General features: G+C 41.1%; 1 protein-coding gene across 4 annotated transcripts in view; it reads left to right on the top strand.

Annotated features, from left to right (window-relative positions):
* LOC148009711 (uncharacterized) overlaps positions 1-20,762 on the top strand; it is an 89,670-nt gene that overhangs the window by 53,020 nt on the left and 15,888 nt on the right. The window contains exons 3-5 of one of the 4 annotated variants that reach the window (XR_015689789.1): positions 16,148-16,320; positions 16,466-16,523; positions 16,687-16,773. Coding sequence is in view for 3 of the 4 variants with exons in the window: in XM_087673458.1 (XP_087529584.1) it covers positions 16,148-16,320; positions 16,466-16,500; positions 16,687-16,773 (295 nt within the window). In the remaining variant the exon portion in view is untranslated. The remainder of the gene's footprint in view (positions 1-16,147; positions 16,321-16,465; positions 16,524-16,686; positions 16,774-20,762) is intronic. The other 3 variants (XM_087673458.1, XM_087673460.1, XM_087673459.1) reach the window with 3 other exon arrangements.

Here is a 20,762-nt window from a genome sequence, read left to right as displayed (position 1 = left end):
GAGCATTGACGATGAGTTGGGTATTCCTTCTATTGTTACACCTGGAGTAAGGAAGACCAGGGATGTTTTGAGAGCACTTGGGAGTGAACCTACTTTGTGCAGATCTACCAGAGCTAGGTATCCTGTGATAGGCTGAAATATGATGGATTTACAACCATTCACTATGCCTATATGGTCAAAGTGATACAGGAACCAGAACCCACTTCTTTTGAGCAAGCCATGGGAAAAGAAAAATGGGAGAAAGCCATGGATGAAGAAATGGATGCCTTGGAAGCAAATGCTACATGGGAATTGGTACCTTTGCCTAAAGATAAGAATGCAATTGATTGTAAGTGGGTTTATAATGTGAAGCACAATGCAGATGGTTCTGTGAATAGATACAAGGCAAGATTAGTAGTCAAGGGATATGCACAAACATATGGCATTGATTATGAAGAAACATTCAGTCCGGTTGCAAGGATGGCAACCGTAAGAGCTGTCATTGCTATGGCTGCATCAAAGGGATGGTCTTTACATCAGATGGATGTAAAGAATGCCTTCTTGCATGGTGATTTGCAAGAAGAGGTCTATATGGAGCAGCCACCAGGTTCTGTGCATGCTGTTCATCCTGAGTTTGTTTGCAGGTTGAAGAAAGCCTTGTATGGCTTGAAGCAAGCATCTAGAGCATGGTCTGACAAGATAGGATAGTATCTTGTCACTATTGGCTTTCAGATTTCCAAAGCAGATTTCTCACTTTATGTGAGAAAAACAGAGAAAGGTATTATGTTGCTTGTCATTTATGTTGATGATTTGATTATAACAGGTGATAGTGATGAAGATATCATTCATGTGAAAATGCTATTGAAGCAGAAGTTTGAGATGGATTTGGGAGAGCTGCGTTATTTCTTGGGCATTGAGGTGATTAGATCACCAAGTGGGATACGGCTCTTGCAGAGGCAGTATGGATTGGACATGCTGTCCAAATATGGGATGATAGGTTGTAAGCCTATTTTAGTTCCTTTGGAGCAGAATGTGAAGCTGAGCGCAGATGCATGCGAGCTTCTGGAAGACCCTACTATGTACAGACGTATAGTAGGAAGTTTGATTTATATGACTATTACCAGGCCAGATTTGAGCTATGCTGTTGGATTGGTAAGTCAGTTTATGCAGGCTCCAAGGAAACCGCATTTGGATGCGGCTAGACGCATACTCAGGTATGTGAAGTCCACATTGCAGTATGGACTATTTTATGAGACTGGGGTTAAGATACAGTTGCATGGATACACTGATGCTGATTGGGCTGGTAGTATTTCTGATAGACGATCTACCAGTGGATATGTGTTCTCTTTTGGGAGTGCTGCAGTCACTTGGAGCAGCAAGAAACAGCCTATAGTTGCCTTATCGAGCACAGAGGCTGAGTACAGGGGTGCAGCAATGATTGCATGTGAGTTAGCTTGGTTGCATAAGCTACTTTATGATATGCATCAGCCTACAGATGGGCCAGTTGTCATTTATCGTGATAACATGAGCAGTATACACTTGGCAAATAACCCAGTCTATCATGCTAGAACAAAGCACATTGAGGGGCATTATCGCTATGTGTGGGAGAGGGTTTTACTAGGTCTTATTGATCTAGTTTATGTCAGCACAGAGGATCAGGTAACTGACATATTCATGAAGGCATTGGGTGCAGAGAAACTGCGCAAGTTCAGAGACCTGCTTGGTGTGTAGGAATTGGGATTGAGCTCGAGGGGGAGTGTTGAGATATCGAGCTCCACTTATGATATGCCAGGGTGACCGTTGTGCATTTATGTCACCGACTTGTTAGCTGCAGATGCGGTTGGTACACCGCCCATGAATAATAGCTAGATGACAGCTGTCCTTATCTACTCTAGTTCGTGGCTCAGTTAGTATGCCACCTTAGTTAGTTGAGTTTGGTTTGAGACCCATATATAGGGTTCTTCTATTTCTCTGTACTAGAGTTCTTTTGGCTTACACAACTAAGAAAAGGAAAAACTGTTTTTAGCCTCCACCTTTGTGTGTATTCCCCCATTGTGTAAGTGAGAAAGCTACAAGTGAGACTCCTTCCTTCTCTCCCACAATCTTGACAAGAAGAACGTTTGGATGGATCAAATTATTAGCTTTGGTTCTATTAGTGTATTCTTGACACCTTTGACCTTAGGAGTTTGTTATCTACCTTATTCCTTGTTTTGTGGAGGATCCCAAAGTGTGATTGACAATGGATTGTGCAGCCCTATGAGATTAGCTCAATTCTAGAGCTAGATCTTTCCTCTATACGAGCTTACAGGAATGTATCCTAGTGCATGTGTGCAAGTTGCAACAGACAGTGGAAGTGGCTTTGCTTATTTGTACCATTAGAAAAGTTTACTGGATTACTCTTGAGAAGAAATTATGATTGCTTTCTATTGATGACTCGCCTTCCATGAAGGGTCATATCAATGGGTTGGAGGATATGAGGGATGAGTTTTCTTCCCTTGGCAAGATCGTCTCTTCAGAGGATATGGCCATGATTCTTTGGACTCAATAGCCATCTTCGAAATATGATGTCTTCTACACTAGCCTTCTTAGCATCGAGGACCCGTGAGACTCTTCTATGGAAGGAGCTTTCCCTGCTTGTCTTGGACCATGATGAGCATCTGAAAGAGCCTAGAGGTAGCCAGTGGATCGAGCTCCTTGAAAGCTTTTACTACAGGTATAGGAGGGGGGAAGAAGAAGAAGGAGAAAACAAACGCCAAGCCCAAGAAGGAGACAGAGGAGCATTCTTCAAGCTATGACATAGATTTAGAGAAGCCTCGATGCCCACACCGTGCGAAGGGGACACACCTTGAGAAGTGTTTGTGGGTGGTGAAGACCTGATTAAGCACTTAATTTCATCAATAAATAAATCCACAAAACTGGAAATACAAACTTTACCATACAATCTTGGACATTGGACACCCGGTTGGCTCTAAAATTGTCGTCTCTTGTAGTATTTCTTTATCTTATATTGCAATTGGATGGAGTACAACCAAGATTCTACAATCTCCTCTGTTGAACCAAATTTCCCTTTCTATCATAAATGATCAACAAGCCTTTTGATTAGTTTGCCCTTATCACCCAGGACTTGTCTTAATTTGGCCCTTAGTTGGCCAAATGCTGCCCCATATCAATTGGGATGGGCTGGATCTGAAATCTTTGGCAATTCCTTGAATTTGAGTTGCTGATTTCAGTTTTCAACGCCTCTAATTGCTGGCACGGGTCCCAAGGTGGCTACTAAACCCTAATTTCTCCTATAAATTAGGGTTTACAGCAGAAACTTCTCTGCTGCCCTCCAAATGTGGTCGAGATCTGCTCCAAATGACTGAGAATGTCAGACCATAGGCTGGAGAAGGTGAGAGAATGTTGTAGAGAGAGAAAATTCATAGTTTGTTCACAAGAAATCCCTAGAAATGGTTGCTGCCCTCTCCAAACTGCCCAAAAGATTGTCACGTGCTGTCTGAAAGAGCAATAAATGCTGTTGCCAGCATCAAACTATTGTCATTTGATGTTGGAGATGTCAAAAATGCTGTTGCCTGCCTCCAATAGGGCATTTGCTGCAGTTGCCAGCCTCAGAAGGCTCTTCCACAACTGGAAAACTGATGAGCAGCCCGTTCTCTCTCTCTCTCTCTCTCTCAGCTTGCATTCATTGAATGAGCATGAAACAGCCCCAAACAACCTTCTCCCCTCTTGCATGGGAATTTCGGCCAAGTGGCAGCCTTCTTTTTCCATTTTCCAACAATTTTCAGCCATCTAATTAATTTTCAAGATTAATTAATTCCAAAAATGATTTTAGTCCCTTTTGACCTTGCCCAAAATTAGATGTACCCATCCACACATTTATTAGCTAGGCCATTTCCAACGCCAAGTGGTTCCAAGCCTTCATTGACCCATGGATAGGCATTAATTAATTAATTAATGCCTAATCTAGTGTCATCGCTAACACTTATAGGCCAATTAATTATCTTAGGGCCAAACTGACACCAACATTCACCTAGATCCTAGGTGACATAACTTGTTGCAACTTTTATTTTTGTTACCTATAGTTTTCTTGGGGTCTTGGGCTTGTTATTGTGAAATACTTGCTTGTACATCACATGTGCATCTCAACATTGCACACTTGATTATTAAATTAATCAAATGTCTCTAGCATAAGCAAAACATCCAAGAATTTTACGTTCCCATGACAGACCTCCCCTCCTTACAATTGTCCATGATTGCACTTGCAATGTGCCAAACCAAATGTATACTACATTGGAATTTCCATAAGGCATTATAGTCAACACTTGCTGAAAATTTCCAGCCAATATAAACATAGCATAAAAACTGAAAAATAATCCAGAACTGTTGCCAGAAACCCATCGGATGCATCCATTTCTCATGTTTCTCAACTGTTTTGACTAAAGAACCATAGTAAAGCATTATTTGAGTATAAATCATGGCTAAACTATCAATGGCATTCCTTAAATATGCTGCTGTCCATGAAAGTAGCTGAAAACCATTGATAACTAGGTATAAACTGATCATATGCTGATCACGAAATTGATCATAAAGTAATCATTAGTTGATGTAAATGTATAGTTTTAGAGCCGCAGTAACAACCATACTTATTTGCATACATTTCACAATTACTAGTGCACTGAGTAGTAACCTCATGGCAGATATATTGTCAGCACAGTACCTTGAATGCATACTAAATACATCTGAGATTCACTACATACAAGAGCTGTCCATCATTGGAGGAGTGGAAGTGCTACCTCCCCCTTGAGCATCAAGCATTGCTCTGGACCTCTGCTTTGTTGAACCAATTTGAGCGCAATTCAAAGTCGGCTCTAATTGAAAAGCATTAACATAAAGTTGCAACAACTGAGGATGGTTTTGCCAAGTCATCCGCTTCTACCCACTTAGCATTCATTAGTGAATAGTTCTGAAACTTCACCAAATATCTTCTGGAAACTCTACAGTCGATCTTTCTTTTCTTATGTGCCAAAATCTACTCTTGGTACCAATATCTCATACAACTCCTCAACCTCAAGCAAAATTACAACAGATACATCCTTTGGTGCATCCAAGCTTTCCACATAGCGATCATTCTCAAAGATCTTATCCTTAGTGTGCAAGATAGGTGGTATCTTCTTGCCACCCTCAACAACCTCAAATGGAGCTTTGCTTGGAACTATACACTGTGTTGTTGTATGCAAACTCTACCAAAGGTAAATACTCCTCTCACTGTGTCCTATGCTCAAATACGTAGCACCTCAAAAGATCTAGGACTGTGGAATTTGCCTCTTTAGACACTGATAATTTGTTTGCAAATGGAAGGATGATGAGAATTTTAGCATGGTACCCATGTTTCCAAACAATTACTTTCAAAATAAACTGGTTATCTGAGGATCTTGATCACTGACGATCGACTCTAGCATACCATGGTACTTATATATATGCTGTAAAAATAAATGTGCCATATGGTCAATCTTTATTCTTGTTCTCACCGAAATGAAATGGGCTTGTTTGTTGAACTTGTAAATGATAGTCCATATCCCATCATTCCACGTAGGTGTCCTAGGAAGCTCAAAGATAAAGTCCATAGCAATGCCAAGGCATGTCTACAATAGGTAAGGGCTGCAACAAACCCGGCATCTTTTGCCTATTATACTTCACTTTTTGACATACGATGCATGTCCTGACAAATTGCTCTACATTATGCCTCAAAGTTGGCCAATAAAAGAAATTTTACATTGCCTTGACTATGGTATTAATCCCTCTATGCCCTGCATAAGGAGGAGCATGACTCTCAATCATTACCCTAGGACGCAAGTGCTTTGTCGTGTCCATGCATCATTAAAAAACCATCTTTAAGCACAAAGTTCTCATACCTTTGGCCATTGCAAAGTTGATAATACCCAATGGCAAAATCTAAATTAGTAGCATATCGATTCTTCATGGCAATCATACTGACGGCTGAAATTTGAGGCTTACTTGACATTGCATCAGCTAGAACATTCCTTTTTCCATTGGTGTGTATAATCTAAAAATGAAATATGGAGAGGAAGTTTGCCCATCTTATATGCTTCTCTGACAATTTCGTTTATGTCAAAAAATACCTCAATGTCTAGTGATTTATTTGCACTGTGAAATCAGCCCCTAACAAATAATGTTTCCATGTAGATAGTGGATGAATTACAGCCAAGAGTTCTTTCTCATAGATTGGCAAATTGCTCTTTGTACCATGGAGAAGACAGCTCCACAGTTACACATCTTCTCAAGACATTGTCAATACCTCTCCTATAAAGCACTCCCATGATAACTTAAAAGTATTGACTTTGCAATGCTAACCTTCCATTGTGATTTGTCAACAATTTTGCAGGTATTACTCCATAAAGTAGATAATTCCGCATTTGTTCATAGAAAGAATTGAATTGATGTACGTGAACATTAAATAGCTCTCCATCAAGCAATTGATCATTTACCCCTTGTGCAGGGTCTGTTGACTCAATGCTGCTCAAGAAATTAGCTATTGCATGATCTTATCTAGGTGTATACACAGCTCTCATAAGCCACAACTCGGCCATTCTACATTAGAACAACCCCAATGCTTTTTCCACATGCATCACATTGAATCATGAATGACTTTCTTACATTGCGCAACACAAGCACATGATCTGAAGTCATATTTTCTTTTAATTTGTCAAATACTGAAATTTCCATAGCTGTCCATCTAAATGGTACATTCTTCTTTTGTAAAGCATGCAATGGAGATGCAATTTTGGCAAAGTTGTGCACATACTTTCAGTAGTAAGAGCATAGCCCCATGAAACTACCGAACTTGTGCACACTTCTCAAATGTGGCCATGAGCGTAGTGTCTCAACCTTTGCAGGGTCCATACAAATATCATTAGCTGATACAAGGGTCGATACAAATATCATTAGCTGATACAATGTGTCTCAACAAGTGAATCTCATGGAAAAAGAATTCACTTTTTTTGTCATCAATAACTAGTCTATGTTTATACAGCTCATTGAACACAATGTCCAAGTGCTTTCTATGCTTTGCCTCATTCTTTGAGTAGACAAACATGTCATCAAAGAGGCGCTCACAAATTCTCTATGTGGCCTAAAAATGCGGTTCATCACTTGATTAGAAGTGGCAGGAGCATTTGTAAGTCGAAAAGGCATGACAAGAAACTCATACAACCTAAAAGATGTTGTGAAAGTAGTCTTAGATATATCCTCTAGTCTAAAGTGTATTTGATGATTCCCACTTTTCAAATCTATACGGCTGAATATGGTTGTCCTCTGCAATCTATCTATAACATCATTGATCTGAGGGATCGAAAACCAATTCTTTATCGTGATTTTATTCAAAGCACGATAGTCAATGCATATACACCATAAACCATCCTTTTTCTACACCAAAAGCATTGAAGAACAAAATGGTGAAGAGTTGGCCGAAATCAACTATTTTTCTAACAGCTCATTCACTTGGCTCATAATTTTCTCCTGCTGGGCGGGTGGCTTATTATGTGGGCTACTCTTGGGGATAAGATCTATGCCATGATCTTCTGGCCTTCTAGGTGGTAGCTACCCCAGAAGTGACTGAGAGAAGCAATTAGCATACATTTTCAGAAATGAAATGTGATCCTTTTCTAACTTTATGTTTCCAACATTTTCATTATCAACCTTATCCTTATTAAAAACCAAGTATGCTGAAAGGTGATTTTTTATTACTTTAGAAATGGCAGCAACCGAATAGATTCCCCTTTCACATTTACATCCAAAGTATAGGTCTTGCCCTTATACTGAATAGTGATCACTTTAGTATGTGAATTAATCACTTCATGCATACGATGGCATTGAGGCATAACAAGCAAGACATCACAACTCTGGAGTGGGGCAATAAAGAACTCTTCACTATCCTCATATCCTTAAATGTGCAAACAAAGCTTTCCAATGAGCAGTGTGACAAGCTTTACATGGCCCTTGCATACCACAACAACTTCTCCTGTGGGTCCCATCTCATCCTCTCTAATGCCTAGACATGCTGCCATATCTGTAGAGAGAAAGTTGGCTTGATTTCCATTATCAAATAAAATCAAAGCATGTTGATCTTTGATTTTGCCCCATGCTTTGTATAACTCAGTAGTATCATCATCATTGGACTGATCACCAACAATGTTAAGCATGACCCTCTTGTTCACAAACAAAGCATTTATTTGCAGCCCTTAATTCCTTATGTTGTGCAATTGATTTCCAGCCCTTTCCTTGCTATTTTGATCTCTTTTTAAGTTGATTTTCAGATCTACCCCTATTCTTAACCTTTCACCCACCTTTGGCTCCCCAATTTGTCACCATTGAGAGGGGGCATACTTCCATCACCAACAAAGTATTCATTTGCCCAATTAAGCATAATCATTGATAGCTCTTTTGTGAGTCGTTGGCAAGCAAGAGTATCTTTATTTACCCAAGGGACACCAAGGATTTAAGCCTTTTCTTCAAGGTTGTTTCTTCATTTATGCATGTATTCATGATTGTGATTGGAAGGGTTATTCAAATGACATTTTGACTGAAACCAGCCTTCCTTCTTGGCAAAATGTCATTTGCCCCCTTAATCTTGGACAACTGACACCTAATTGGCCCCAATAACTAGAACCCCTTGCAGTTTTTCTTTAACTATATTGTTCTAATTTGAAATACAAAGAGATAAAGGTTGGCCCCTCTTCAAATTCAATAGAACCTGCTGTCACGAACACTGATTGCGCACAATTTGCGCCTTGATAGTACAACAATGTAGGCTCGGATTGGATCACAATCTCTTACATGCAGGCCACAGGCTACCCCTCGGTTCGGCTGCAAATATCTTGCCTTGAATTGCTACTCCAAGTTCTTGTCCTTTAGTAATTGGTCATGGATCTCAAGGTGTTTGTGGAAAGCCTAATTTCTGTTGCAAATTAAGGTTTCAGCAGCAATTTCTGCAAATGCTCTTCACCCCAAGTTGGAATTGACTAAGAATTGCTGAGGGCTGATTGGTAGACGAGAGAACATCACCTGAAAGGAGTATCTTTTGATCGGTAGCTCCAAATGCAATTGCCACTGCCTATAGTTTCTAAAGGGGGGTAAAACCTTAGTGCGACTTGTGAGCCCTTCTCTTCTACCTTGGTCTCTCATCGAGGTGGAGAAGGAAACCCATTGCCTCTGTCTTATTGGGATGTACGATCAGCTGTTGCCTCTCTTGGAGCTCATTTGATGGCTGTTCTTTGTTCCCTCAGCCTTTGAATGCTAGAATGACCTCAGCCGGTGGCCCCCAAGCAACCCTCTTGCAGTTTGCATGGGAAGTTGTGACAAAAGGTAGCATGTTTTGCCACTCGACAGCATTCCAAAGTAATTTCTAGCTTTAATTAATTAATTTTCAGAATTTAATTTCTAAAAAGTAAGTAAATTTTGACCCTTCCCAAGAAGTGGCTAGTGCCCATTTACATTAATCGTGCTAATCCCCATTGGACATTCAATTGTCCCACACATTAATTGCCCTATAATTACATAATTAATGCCTTGTTCCAATGTCACCATTAGACATTGGATGGCCCAATTAAGGGCCTACACCCAAATTGACACCAAGCATCCACAAATACCTGTTTGGCATAACTTTGTACAACTTTTCCCAATGTCACCCATTGATCACTTGGGTGACTAAGATATTCACTCACTCAATTGACTTGCATTTCACATGTGCATCTCACATATGCACAACTTAATAATGCCGAAGCTAAGCATTAAAAATACATGTCCTCGTGACAGATCTCCCTCTTGAAATCCTTGCAATCATCCTTGATTGCACAACAAGGTGATAGAAGCAAACTAATAGTGAATTGGAAAAAGCATAGGCATCATAGTCAAAGAACATTGACCATTGTTGTTCTACTATGCTATTTCCCAATTCATGGTGAAATGTCTAGCCCACATAACTAAGTCATAATTGATCAAAAAGAACCTGTAACTGCTGCCAGAACCACTATGGATACATCCATTAACTATATCTCAAAGGTGTTTTGATCAAACAACCATAGTAATGCATAAACTGAGCATCAACCGTGGCTGAACTATCAATACCATTCATGAAACACACTGCTGTCCATAGAACCGACTGAATACCATTGAAAACTGATGATCATACATTGAAAACCAACAACTGATAAATCAATCTTTGATGATCATATTCTGATGACCATGGTCTAATGATCATGTGCACATCCTATTCACATACAAAGAATTTATTTGCAGCCATTGACTCCTTGCATTGTGCAAGTGATTTCTCAGTGTTCCCTTGCTGTTTTTGCCTCTTTTCAGCTCTATTTTCAGATCTGCCCCATTCCACATTTGTGTGCATGCCTTGCTGTGCAAAGTTCATTGGATTGGCACTTCTAGGATTGCCTTGCATTTGCATGTTTTTCCCCGTTGGCACTAGTTGCTTGTGTTGTTGATCAATTTTAGGTACATCTAGGGGCTGAAGTGGCTTTTCTTTGAAGGCTCCTTGTTGTCCAAAAGCCTCAGGAAAAGACATCATCTTTTTTCCCTTGCTGTCCTTTGTTGGAGCATTCAAGAATCTCATAAACTAAGGACCCTTGGCTAACTGAGCAAAGATACCTATTGCTGTTCTCAAACGAGCCTTAAACTGGTCATCATATTCCTCATTTCCTTTCTGGTCAACAGCATTTTGTGGCCTTGAGGGACCCACTTCTTGCCCCAAATCAACATTTTCTCCTTCTTGCCCATTATTCTGAGTACTGAAATTTTAAGATGTGTTAGTGCAAAATGATATGTGAATAGAACTATAGAAAAAGTACATGAAATGGCTAAGTGAAGATATGGTTGCTGTAGTGCACTCAGTTGATCACAATTTCAGCAATATGCAACTTCATTGACTTTCACATAAGTGCCTTGGGCCCACCTGCTCAAGGGAGTTGATGTATCCGGGCAATGGAACCAAGAAACCAGTCTTCCTTCTAGGCAAGGGTGGTATAAATTTGATGTAACGTAAATTACGGCAAGCATTAAATACACAAATCTGAAATTATACACTTTGCCCCCTTAATCTTAGACAACCAACACTCGATTGGCCCCAATAACTACTGCCTCTTGGGGTATTTCTTTACATTTTATGCTTTGATTTGAAGTACAAGAGATAAAGGCTGATCCCTCTTTAAATTCAACACAATGGGCTGTCATAAATGACCAGTATTGCTTGGGCACGATTTTGCCCCTTGATCGTATAACAATTTGGGCTTAGATTGGAACACAATCTCTTGCATGCAGCACAATAATTTGAGAATGGGCTACTCCTTCAGCTGCAAATATCTTGCCTTGAGTTGCTACTTCAAGTTTTTGGTCTTCAATATTTGGGCGTGGATCCCAAGGTGAATGTGGAAACCCTAATTTCTGTTGTAAATTCAAGTTTTAGCAGCCATTTTTGTTAGTGCTCTTCACCCCAAGTTGGACTTGATTGATAATTGCTAAGGGCTGATTGGTAGACAAGAGAGAAAATCAGTTGAAAGTAGTATCTTTTGATTGGTAGCTTTGATGGCAATTTTGATGGTGCCAACAACTTCAAAAGGAGGGTAAAACTTGAGTGCAATTAGTGAGATGTCCTCTTCTATTGCCACCTCTCATTGAGGTGGAGAAGGAAACTTGCTGCCGTTGTCCTATCACGTTGTACGATCAACTGCCACCTCTCTCAGAGCTCATTCAACGGTTATTCCTTCCTGCCTCAGCCTTTGAATGCTGGAATGACCATCAGCCAGCCTCAAAATAGCCGTCTTGCAATTTGCATGGGAAGTTTTGACAAGTGGTAGCATGTTTTGCCACTTGGCAGCTTCCAAAAAGTAATTTCCAGCTTTAATTCATTTACATTAATCGAGCTGATCCCCATTGGACATTCAATTGTCCCACACATTAATTGGCCTAGGACTAGCATTAATTAAATAATTAATGCCTAGTCCCAACGTCACCATTGAACATTGAATGGTCCAATTAATGGCCTAGACCCAAATTGACAATAGGCACCCATAAGTACCTATCCAGTATGACTTTGTACAACTTTTGCCAATGTCAACCATTGATCACTTGGGTCGCTAAGGTATTCATTGTTACTTAATTGACTTGGATTTCATATGTGCACATCACATGTGCATTACTTAATAATGCGAAAGCTAAGTACTAAAAATTCACGTCTTGGTGACACATGTTGTAGACACTCTACAGCTTTGCTTACCGTATCATGTGCGAAGAAGAAAAGTGTGGTAGGGGCAGGCTATAGTGGGTGGGGATTTTATAGTCCCTCTGCACAAGAGTGCCATATCTCTAGGTCACCAATGGGTGTGGGGCGATGTGGTTCCTATAGTTTGCGCCATGTTGTGGCTATATTTGTGCTGATGTAGAATAAATGGTAGAGATCCCAACATTATACCTCCTCATACACCCGCCCTTTATGGCGAGCTAGGATCCTCATTTGTTTGTAGGCCTCTCTCTGTAATAGACCCTATTGCTCTCTAGAGTTAGAGGTGTTTGTATAGCTCCCTGCATTCACCGTTGTACCATATGTTTTGGGGCATGGTCCTATGACGTGCGACTTTGCTAGTGTGTGTGGAGTGTAAGAAGCTTTGGAGGGTGTTCGAGTATAGACTGGAGGTGAGCTGGAGGCGAGTGTCCCTAGGGGGCAGTATGCTTGGACTGTGTAAGCCCATCATGGATGTGGTGGTTATATATGTTAGCTAATTCGTGTATAGAATAGAAAGTGGTGGGCTCGATGTGAGTGGTGGCTGGCATTTGTGGGCATGGGGAGGAGGATATGGCAAGGGATAGGTAGGTATAATTTGCTCTGATTGGGCGAGGGGGATAGTGAAGGATCTAACGAGCTCACCATATTGAAGCTAGTGGGGTGGAAGCAAGCAAGTGCTCCAGGTTTGAGCCTCTTCTTCATTTTGTTCTAAATAACGAGATGGTGTCATGACCCTAACTCTAGTAAGTACTGCCCATATCAAATACTATCTCCCCTAGTATTAATTGATACCTTGCTTGTGCTTGCCGCCTCCACCTCTATCACCTGTAGTCTCCCTAGATCCTCAAAATCATGTGTGTCACACTATGTGCTTTGCATTCTAGTCTTAAAATCTTTTACCATGAGAATCTCTCCTAGTCTAGAGTAGTGTATAATCTTGTTTGAGAGGTGCATGAAAGTGGGCACTTCTCCATCTTCCTCTCTCTCTTGTTGCTAGGGCTCCCCAGTAGCATATCTCGACCCTTGCAGGGGGAAGTAGCAGAGGGCAATATATAGCATCCGGTCGTGGGAGGTTTCCACTCTTATCCACATTCATGCTTAAGGGTCTTGTGCATGATGTAGACTCTATCTTGTAGCTCATCTGGTCAATGTTGCCGCCATTCTCGATTTTTGGGTGGTGCTTTGTTGTCTTGTGCAACTCATGTATTTGGATTCCAAAATATATCCTTGTCCTCTAGGTACTGATGTGTCTTTGTGATTAGAATCAACTCATTGTTGTCCATCACCTCCTCCATTCTCCTTGGGTGTGTCTATAGTGAGCCACTGCAGCTCCATACTATCATCCGTATCCGTGAGGTGTCTATCTCATAGATCACGCGTCACTATTCAACCTCCTTGCCATCAATGATGACTCGATTGTCTCTATACACTACCTTCTTGCCCTCCTTCCTAGCCTTGATTATTTGGGCACATATTTGCATCTATGCTCCACTTGTATCTTGGTAAGATCATCATCCAGGTAGATGAAATCCCCTGTGAGTCTATGTAGTACGACCTTCTTCCTCATGAAGGCCAACCTCTTCATCTCATCTCGGAATCTCAAAATGAGTGTGCGCTTTTGTGGTTCCTTTCCAACTTCATACTTTGGTAAAGGGAACTGTATCTTCCTCTTTGTATCTAAGGCGTATTCACAAATTCTTACCATCCTCCATGGACGATGATTCCTCTTTGTCAGGTATGCCATTTACTCTTACGTTCAATTTCCTCTCGTGTTATTCTCTGTTCTTTAAGCATGGCATCGATGATGTACACCTCCTTCTTTTGATTGTCTTTCCACCTTCTTTTTGATGTTCCTCTTCACTATCTCTACCCTTTGTTGTTGCAGGGGCTCAAGCTTAATGTTCACTGCCTTGAGATTTCCTCCTTTATGGCAGTCATTGTCCTCTTGGATCTTCCCTTCCTCTCATCCGCCGGTGCTTTTCAGTGCCACAATCTCCTCTTTTAGTTGTGTATTCTGTTAACATGGCTACTTTTTTGTTCTTCCAGTCTTCGGCTTCATTTTTGAGTTTTATGATCTTGTCTAGTAGGCTACTCTACACTTGGTTAGTGCTTTGTTGAGGCCCTAATACTTTTTTTTGGTGTTGGTGATTTGTGTTTTCATTGCTTTCTCTAGCGTGTCTAGCTTGGCATCCATGATTGCCATCTATTTGCAATGATTTTAATCTCTGATTTTATTTTTCTTTCCCCCCTCCTTCAGGTGTGCAAATGCATTTTTCTTGGGCAAGTTGGGGTCTAGATCACTAGGACGGATGCAAATCGAGGGCCAGGGAGGAGCAGGATGAGGTAAGTGGCCAGGCAGGGCAGGGTTGGGGGCAAAGGGAGGGAGGCTTGGGGTGGGGGTAGGGCCAGGGACAGGCTGGCTGTGGGTTTAGGAGTAGGGCGGAGGTAGAAGGTGACAAGGTCATTGCGCACCTATGAATCAGTTGTGCTGCAAGAAATCACTGAAAATATAGCATGGAGCATGTGGCTGCCTTGCTTCATTCTTCATTAGTGTCCAGCATCAATCACATGTGGTTTGCTGCACTAATGATCCATTTTGGAGGATGACACCTCCGATGCTTTCCCTCAACCTGCTCCCATGTGAGATGGTGGCCAGTGGATAGTGTCACAACCCTTTGCTCCTTGAGCATCTGTTGTATCACACTTTGGATACTTGGTTTGTTCATTGTTTCTTCATTCAGCATTCATTCGTCTCTTTCTTCTTCACTTGCATTTTGTCTAAGTTCAATGTGTCAGTTGTATTTGCTACACTCTCTGTGTTTTCTTTGCAAACTTTAGTGTACCCTCACAACTCAAAGGTGATGTCCTAGACCAAATGTGGTTCTTGAAGAGAAGAGGTTATCTCTTTCTCTCTTCAATTGAGCTTCAAGCTCTCGATGCAAACCATAGCATTTTTTCCTAGGCTCAAATTACAATTGTTGCAAATCTGACCTCAAATTCCCCCCGCCAAATCCTTAGCCCTTGTGATGAAAAATCAATATAGATTTTTTGACTAATTACATCATTTTTACCAGGGTGATCAACCAAAAGGTGTTACTATTGAATAATGTCCATGCATTTTATCAACTTGCCAAGTCTTAATCCTTTATTAATTTGGACCTTTGACCACAATCAATATTTTCACATATCCTGCTTCATGCTTGCCACTTGGTCACTCAGTTTGGGGCCCAGCCCTTAGATCTTTCAACTGCCTCCATCTTGTCAATATAGTAGATCCTGCTTCATGCTTGGTCACTCAGTTTGGGGTCCAGGCCTAAGATATTTTAACTGCCTCCACCTTGTTAATACAGTAGATGCTGCATATAATGAAGCTTGGTCACTCAGTTTGGGGCCCAGGCCTAAGATCTTTCGACTGCCTCCACCTTGTCAATACAGTAGATGCTGCATATACGTTTGGAAGGTTCTTCCTCCACCTTTGGTCTTCAATTCCACCAACATTAATTCATGTCAAGTTGTATCCTATATGCTTAATTGCTTGGGTATTCAACATCATGGGCGACATGATTCATACTGTGCAGCATGCTGTATATCAGTATCAGGAGAAATGAACTCCAGCTTCATTAAATGTTAGAAAAGTTCTCAAATCGTGCCTTCTTGTTCTTGAGCATATCTACCATCAAGCTTAGAAATGGGCACACTTCAGTATTTCATTGCTTTATATGGCTTTACATCCTATTTGTGTTAGGCATGTAAAGAAACCTTCCTTTTCTGTTTAATAAGAATTCAAAGTGCACTTTTGCTTATTAGAAAATGATGTGCACCTTTTTCTGTGAGTAAGGTTCACTGGTTCATTTCAAACAGGGGGAGGAGCACCCAACTCCTGGAAAGCCATATACTGGCACCAGACGAGTCGCATATCTTCCTAAAAATAAGGATGGTGAAGAGGTTTTGGAGCTCTTGAAGAAAGCCTGGGATCGGCGGCTTTTGTTTCGTATTGGAGTCTCAGTTACAACTGGCAAAGCTAATGTCGTCACGTAAGTTTGAGTTGAAGAAGTTGCATGTGGGTAGTCTTACAATAAGGGCATATTTATGAGGTCTAGAAACTGAAATTTTCTGAGCTTTTCTTGCTATTTGAGATTTTTCCCATTATTTATCCTTACGTGTTGATGTCACATGTAGTTGGGCAGGAATTCACCACAAAACCAGCATGAATGGTGGGTCTAGCAATCATGGATATGTAAGATTTTCGAAAAGCTCTGTGTTCTTCATTCTTGCAATAAACGTATGCCATTTTTGGGGATTCATATTTATTTATGATCATCAATTTCACCTTCTAAAAGGAAATTGCTTTAACTTGAGATAAAGAGGGATGATGAGGCTTCCTGAATTGTAATGTGCAGTTGGAAAAAGATGGTTGATCAAGCTAGCTGAATTGTTACTGTCCACAGAGGTGGTGTATCGCTCCAATATGCATCATGATGATGAATGTGAGTGACAAGCTGCCATGCTCCCATTAGTTGGTGACTGCTTACAGCCTCACCATCCTTGGCCCTGTCTCCTCATCCCTCACAGAGTCTTTCCCATTCTTTGCATCAGCTAGCTTTCCTTGCACAGCAGGCCTCACTCCCACCTGCCTGCCTGTCTTCCACCTAACACTTGGCTTTCTGCATTCCTGCGTGCCTACCACCTGCCAGCCTCAGCTCCGCCCACCTGCTACTGAACTGCTCACTGCTGGTGCTCTTCCCATGCGCCTGACAGCTACTGCTGTTGGTCTGTGCTGTCCCTTCGTCACCCCTGTCTTCATCTTTGCTGTGCAGTCCTTGTTACCCCCTGCCCCTTTTCTCTTCCAGGGCTGTGACCTAGTTTGGGTTGCTTATAAGGTATCCACCTCCTCCTAAATAAGGTTTTTGGCCTGCTTCAGGATGGTACAATGATCACTCTATGATGAGTACTTTTTGGCCCATTTAGCTCAGATTGGCAGATCTTTTGGGCATGTCATTGAAAGGGACATGATCTTTGCAGATGGATGGTGGAACGGCCATAGTACCCATAAGTTAAAGTTATGGTCCCCAGTTCTTCATTGGGCTCTCTTCCTTAGGCCATTCGGATTCCCTTGGTGCACAAGGGATTTATGCTTCAAACGGTGTATTATATTGTCCTCCTAGGACAGTATTTCGAGTGCAGGATGGTAGGCCACCTTCCAATAGACTCCCCTAAGATGCAGCAGAGGAGACGGGTTGCTAGGCACCCAACCTCCTTTCAGAATGAGGGGGAGGACAAGTTAGTTTATGTTCATCCTCCGTTAAATTATTTCCAAATGTTCCTCTATCCTTGAATTATTTCCGAAGGCCGGTTTCATGGTTCTGTCCTTGCGACATTTCATCAACTTTCTGATGTATGGAAGTCTATGGTTGCTTTGGTGAGGCTGGAGGTTGTGAGCACACATCTTTTGAAGTGCTATAATTAATGAACAATGAGTTTTCAGAAATTCAGCAAGATGTCACAATGGGAATAGGATGCAAGTGACAAGGAATCATTATTAGATGATCATTGTCATCACCAGATAAGCACATAAATGTTGTAAAGCAGCAAGGATCTCTTGAGATGGCTGTGGGCATAAGTCTGTGAAGCAGCCATCATGGGCGATTGATGTATCTAGTGGAGCATAGTATTTGTGAAAGCATTATAGTGTGGCATGTGGATTCATACATAGTATTCTCTTTTGTTCTTGAAAACCAAGCAAGAGATGCGAGTCACATGGATGTGACACTCCATATGATATATGGTGCTGAGATAACTTGAGGGATGGTTGGGGGATGAGAGAGAATGCTGCAAAGAGAGAAATTTCAGAGTTTTATTATGAGAAATGCTGAAAAATTGTTACTGCCCTTCTCAAACAGCCATGGAAGCTGTCACCTACAGCTTAGGACCACTAGAAATATTGCTGTCCCCTCCTGTATGTTGTCACCTGCACTAGAAGGTCCTTGGGCTGGTGTCACTTGCTCCTCAAGGGCTCCAAATTGTTGTTGCTTGTTGTGGGACTGCTCCTTGGTGGCTGCAAATCACATTAGCAACATCTCCTTGCTCTCTAACAGTCTCCTTCTCTCTAATAATGGTTGGAATAGACTTTCACCATCCCCCAAAAACATTTGCCCCACTTTCATGGGCAAGTTTGCTAAGTGGCAGCCTTTTAATCTCATTTTTCAGCATTATCTAACTTATTAAATTAAATTTTGGGATATTGATTCTGAAATCAATTTAATAATTATTCTAGTGCTTAGAAAATTAATTTCACCAGTCAATAATTAAATTGGCTAGGCCAATTTTTCTTCCAAGTATCCTTGAGCACTTATTAGCCTTAAGACCGGCATTAATTAAATAATTAATGCCTAGTCTCTAATGTGACTACTGATATTAGTGGCCAATAACTTGGTCTAGGTCCAAATCTGATACCAAGTACCACTTAGTACCTATTAGATATAACTTATTACAACTTTTGCGTTTGGCATCAATTGATATTTCGAGGCTTGGGTCCCACATTGTGAAATAATTAACGTGCATCTCACATGTGCAAGTCACATTGGCACAATTGATTATCTTTTAATGAAGTGCTAAGAAAAGCAATAAATTTTCACATCCTTGTGACAAACCACCCTCTTGAAGTCCTTGCAATCGTTCTCGAAATATACATCACATGAAAATGTACATTTCATGTATTCCATACATGTCAACAACCTTGCAAATGTATAGTTTCAGAGCCTATGTGCAAACCATACCATATGCATACTGACTCATTGTGACTAATATACTTAATGGTGATCCCAATGGCACAAATACTATCACTATATGGTACCTTGGATGCAAACCAAGTACATTCGAGATCCACTACATAATCGAGTTGTCCACTAGGGGAGTGGAGATGTAACCTTTCCCTTGAGCATCTGGCAAGACTCTAGACCTTCTATGCTTTGCTGAACCTGAAAGAGCGTGATCCAAAATCGGCTCTAATTGGAATACATTAAGGTAAAGTGTATCACTGAGGATAATCTATCATGTCATCCTCCTCCATCCAATTGCAATTTTTCATAGGTGAAACAATGCTGAAACGTCACTAAGAAGCACATGGATACTTTATGTCTAACTTTACTTACTTCAAAATCTCTACTAGGTTCTAGGTCTTTGTCTCTTTGGAGCGCACAGATCCTTTGAACTTTCACATTGCTGCAATTCCAACTTAACTAATGTGCAACATTGCATGCAATTGACTAGCCCCTCATGTGTACCTGGCATGCTAGGAGCACCAGATCCATTAGAAAACATTCTTGTTTGCATACTTTAGACCATTGCAATGTGAGTGTGCATGGGAATTTGCATATTACCAGCCATACCAAGATACATTTTCCTATACATTGCATGCATTACTAGCTGCATTTCCCTCATGACCAGCACTATATGAAGCATTTGCATGACCAACATTAATACAACAGAGTCTCAATCATAGTGGGCTGCATATATGCATTTTCAACATTGCCACTTTGTGCCCCAACATCATACCAACATTACTATACATGGGGTTACACATATTACTAGCCATACACGGATACATTGGGCCTTGCACATCATGCGTTGGTTGTTGCATACCATAAGGATTTGTGCCATACATCCCAATATGTGGTCCTTGACCCACCATAACATGGAAACTAGTGCCACCACCAAAGTAACCTCGCTGCTCCATAATTGAATAAATGCCTTGCCATCCAAAAAACATTGGATTGACACTTCCAAGTTGGCCTTGCATATGCATGAATTGCCCCACTAGCATCATTTGCTTATGCTCAGTATCCATGTTTAAAACATCATGTTGCTGTATTGACTCTTTCTTTGGTGCATCTTGCTATCTTGAAGCTCTTTGAAGATGATTTTCTCTTCTTGCCTTTGTTGCCCTCTCTTAAGGGGTACAATGTAGGGACCGGCTAGGCACAGAGATCGAGACAGACTGTCGTTACACGCAGTGAGAGATAGAGTGAGTGAGAGAGAGCAGGGTAGAGAGTGAACATGTTTTCAGGTACAATGATGAGAGTGTACCTTTAGGTTTTTAGATAGATATATATGTGTAAGTACAAGTGCTAAGGGTGTGTTCACACCCGAAAAGGCACGAGGCCTTTATTCCCAACAACCTCCCACCTAAAGGCAATGTGCCTTAAGAGGAGAAAAGAATTAGCTAAGTCGAGGTATGCACAAAGCTGAAATACATATATCTATTCAACTCCCATCATTTGTCGGCAATGAGCAAACCGCTCTGCTGGAAGACCCTTCATGAGGTTTGCAGGGTTATCATTTGTATGCACTTTGACAAGCTCAATGCTCTTGTTGTCAAGCACATCTCTAATAAATTGGTACTTCACTTGTATGTGCTTTGTCTTTGCATGAAAGACAGGATTCCATGCTAGCATGATAGCACTTTGACTATCACAAT

Source organism: Lygodium microphyllum, chromosome 30 (genome assembly GCF_053477565.2).
Source record: "Lygodium microphyllum isolate KBCC chromosome 30, Lygodium_microphyllum_v1.1.10, whole genome shotgun sequence".
NCBI classification, from domain to species: domain Eukaryota; kingdom Viridiplantae; phylum Streptophyta; class Polypodiopsida; order Schizaeales; family Lygodiaceae; genus Lygodium; species Lygodium microphyllum.
Note: the sequence above shows the minus strand (reverse complement) of the source record. Positions and strands in the feature narration are given on the sequence as shown.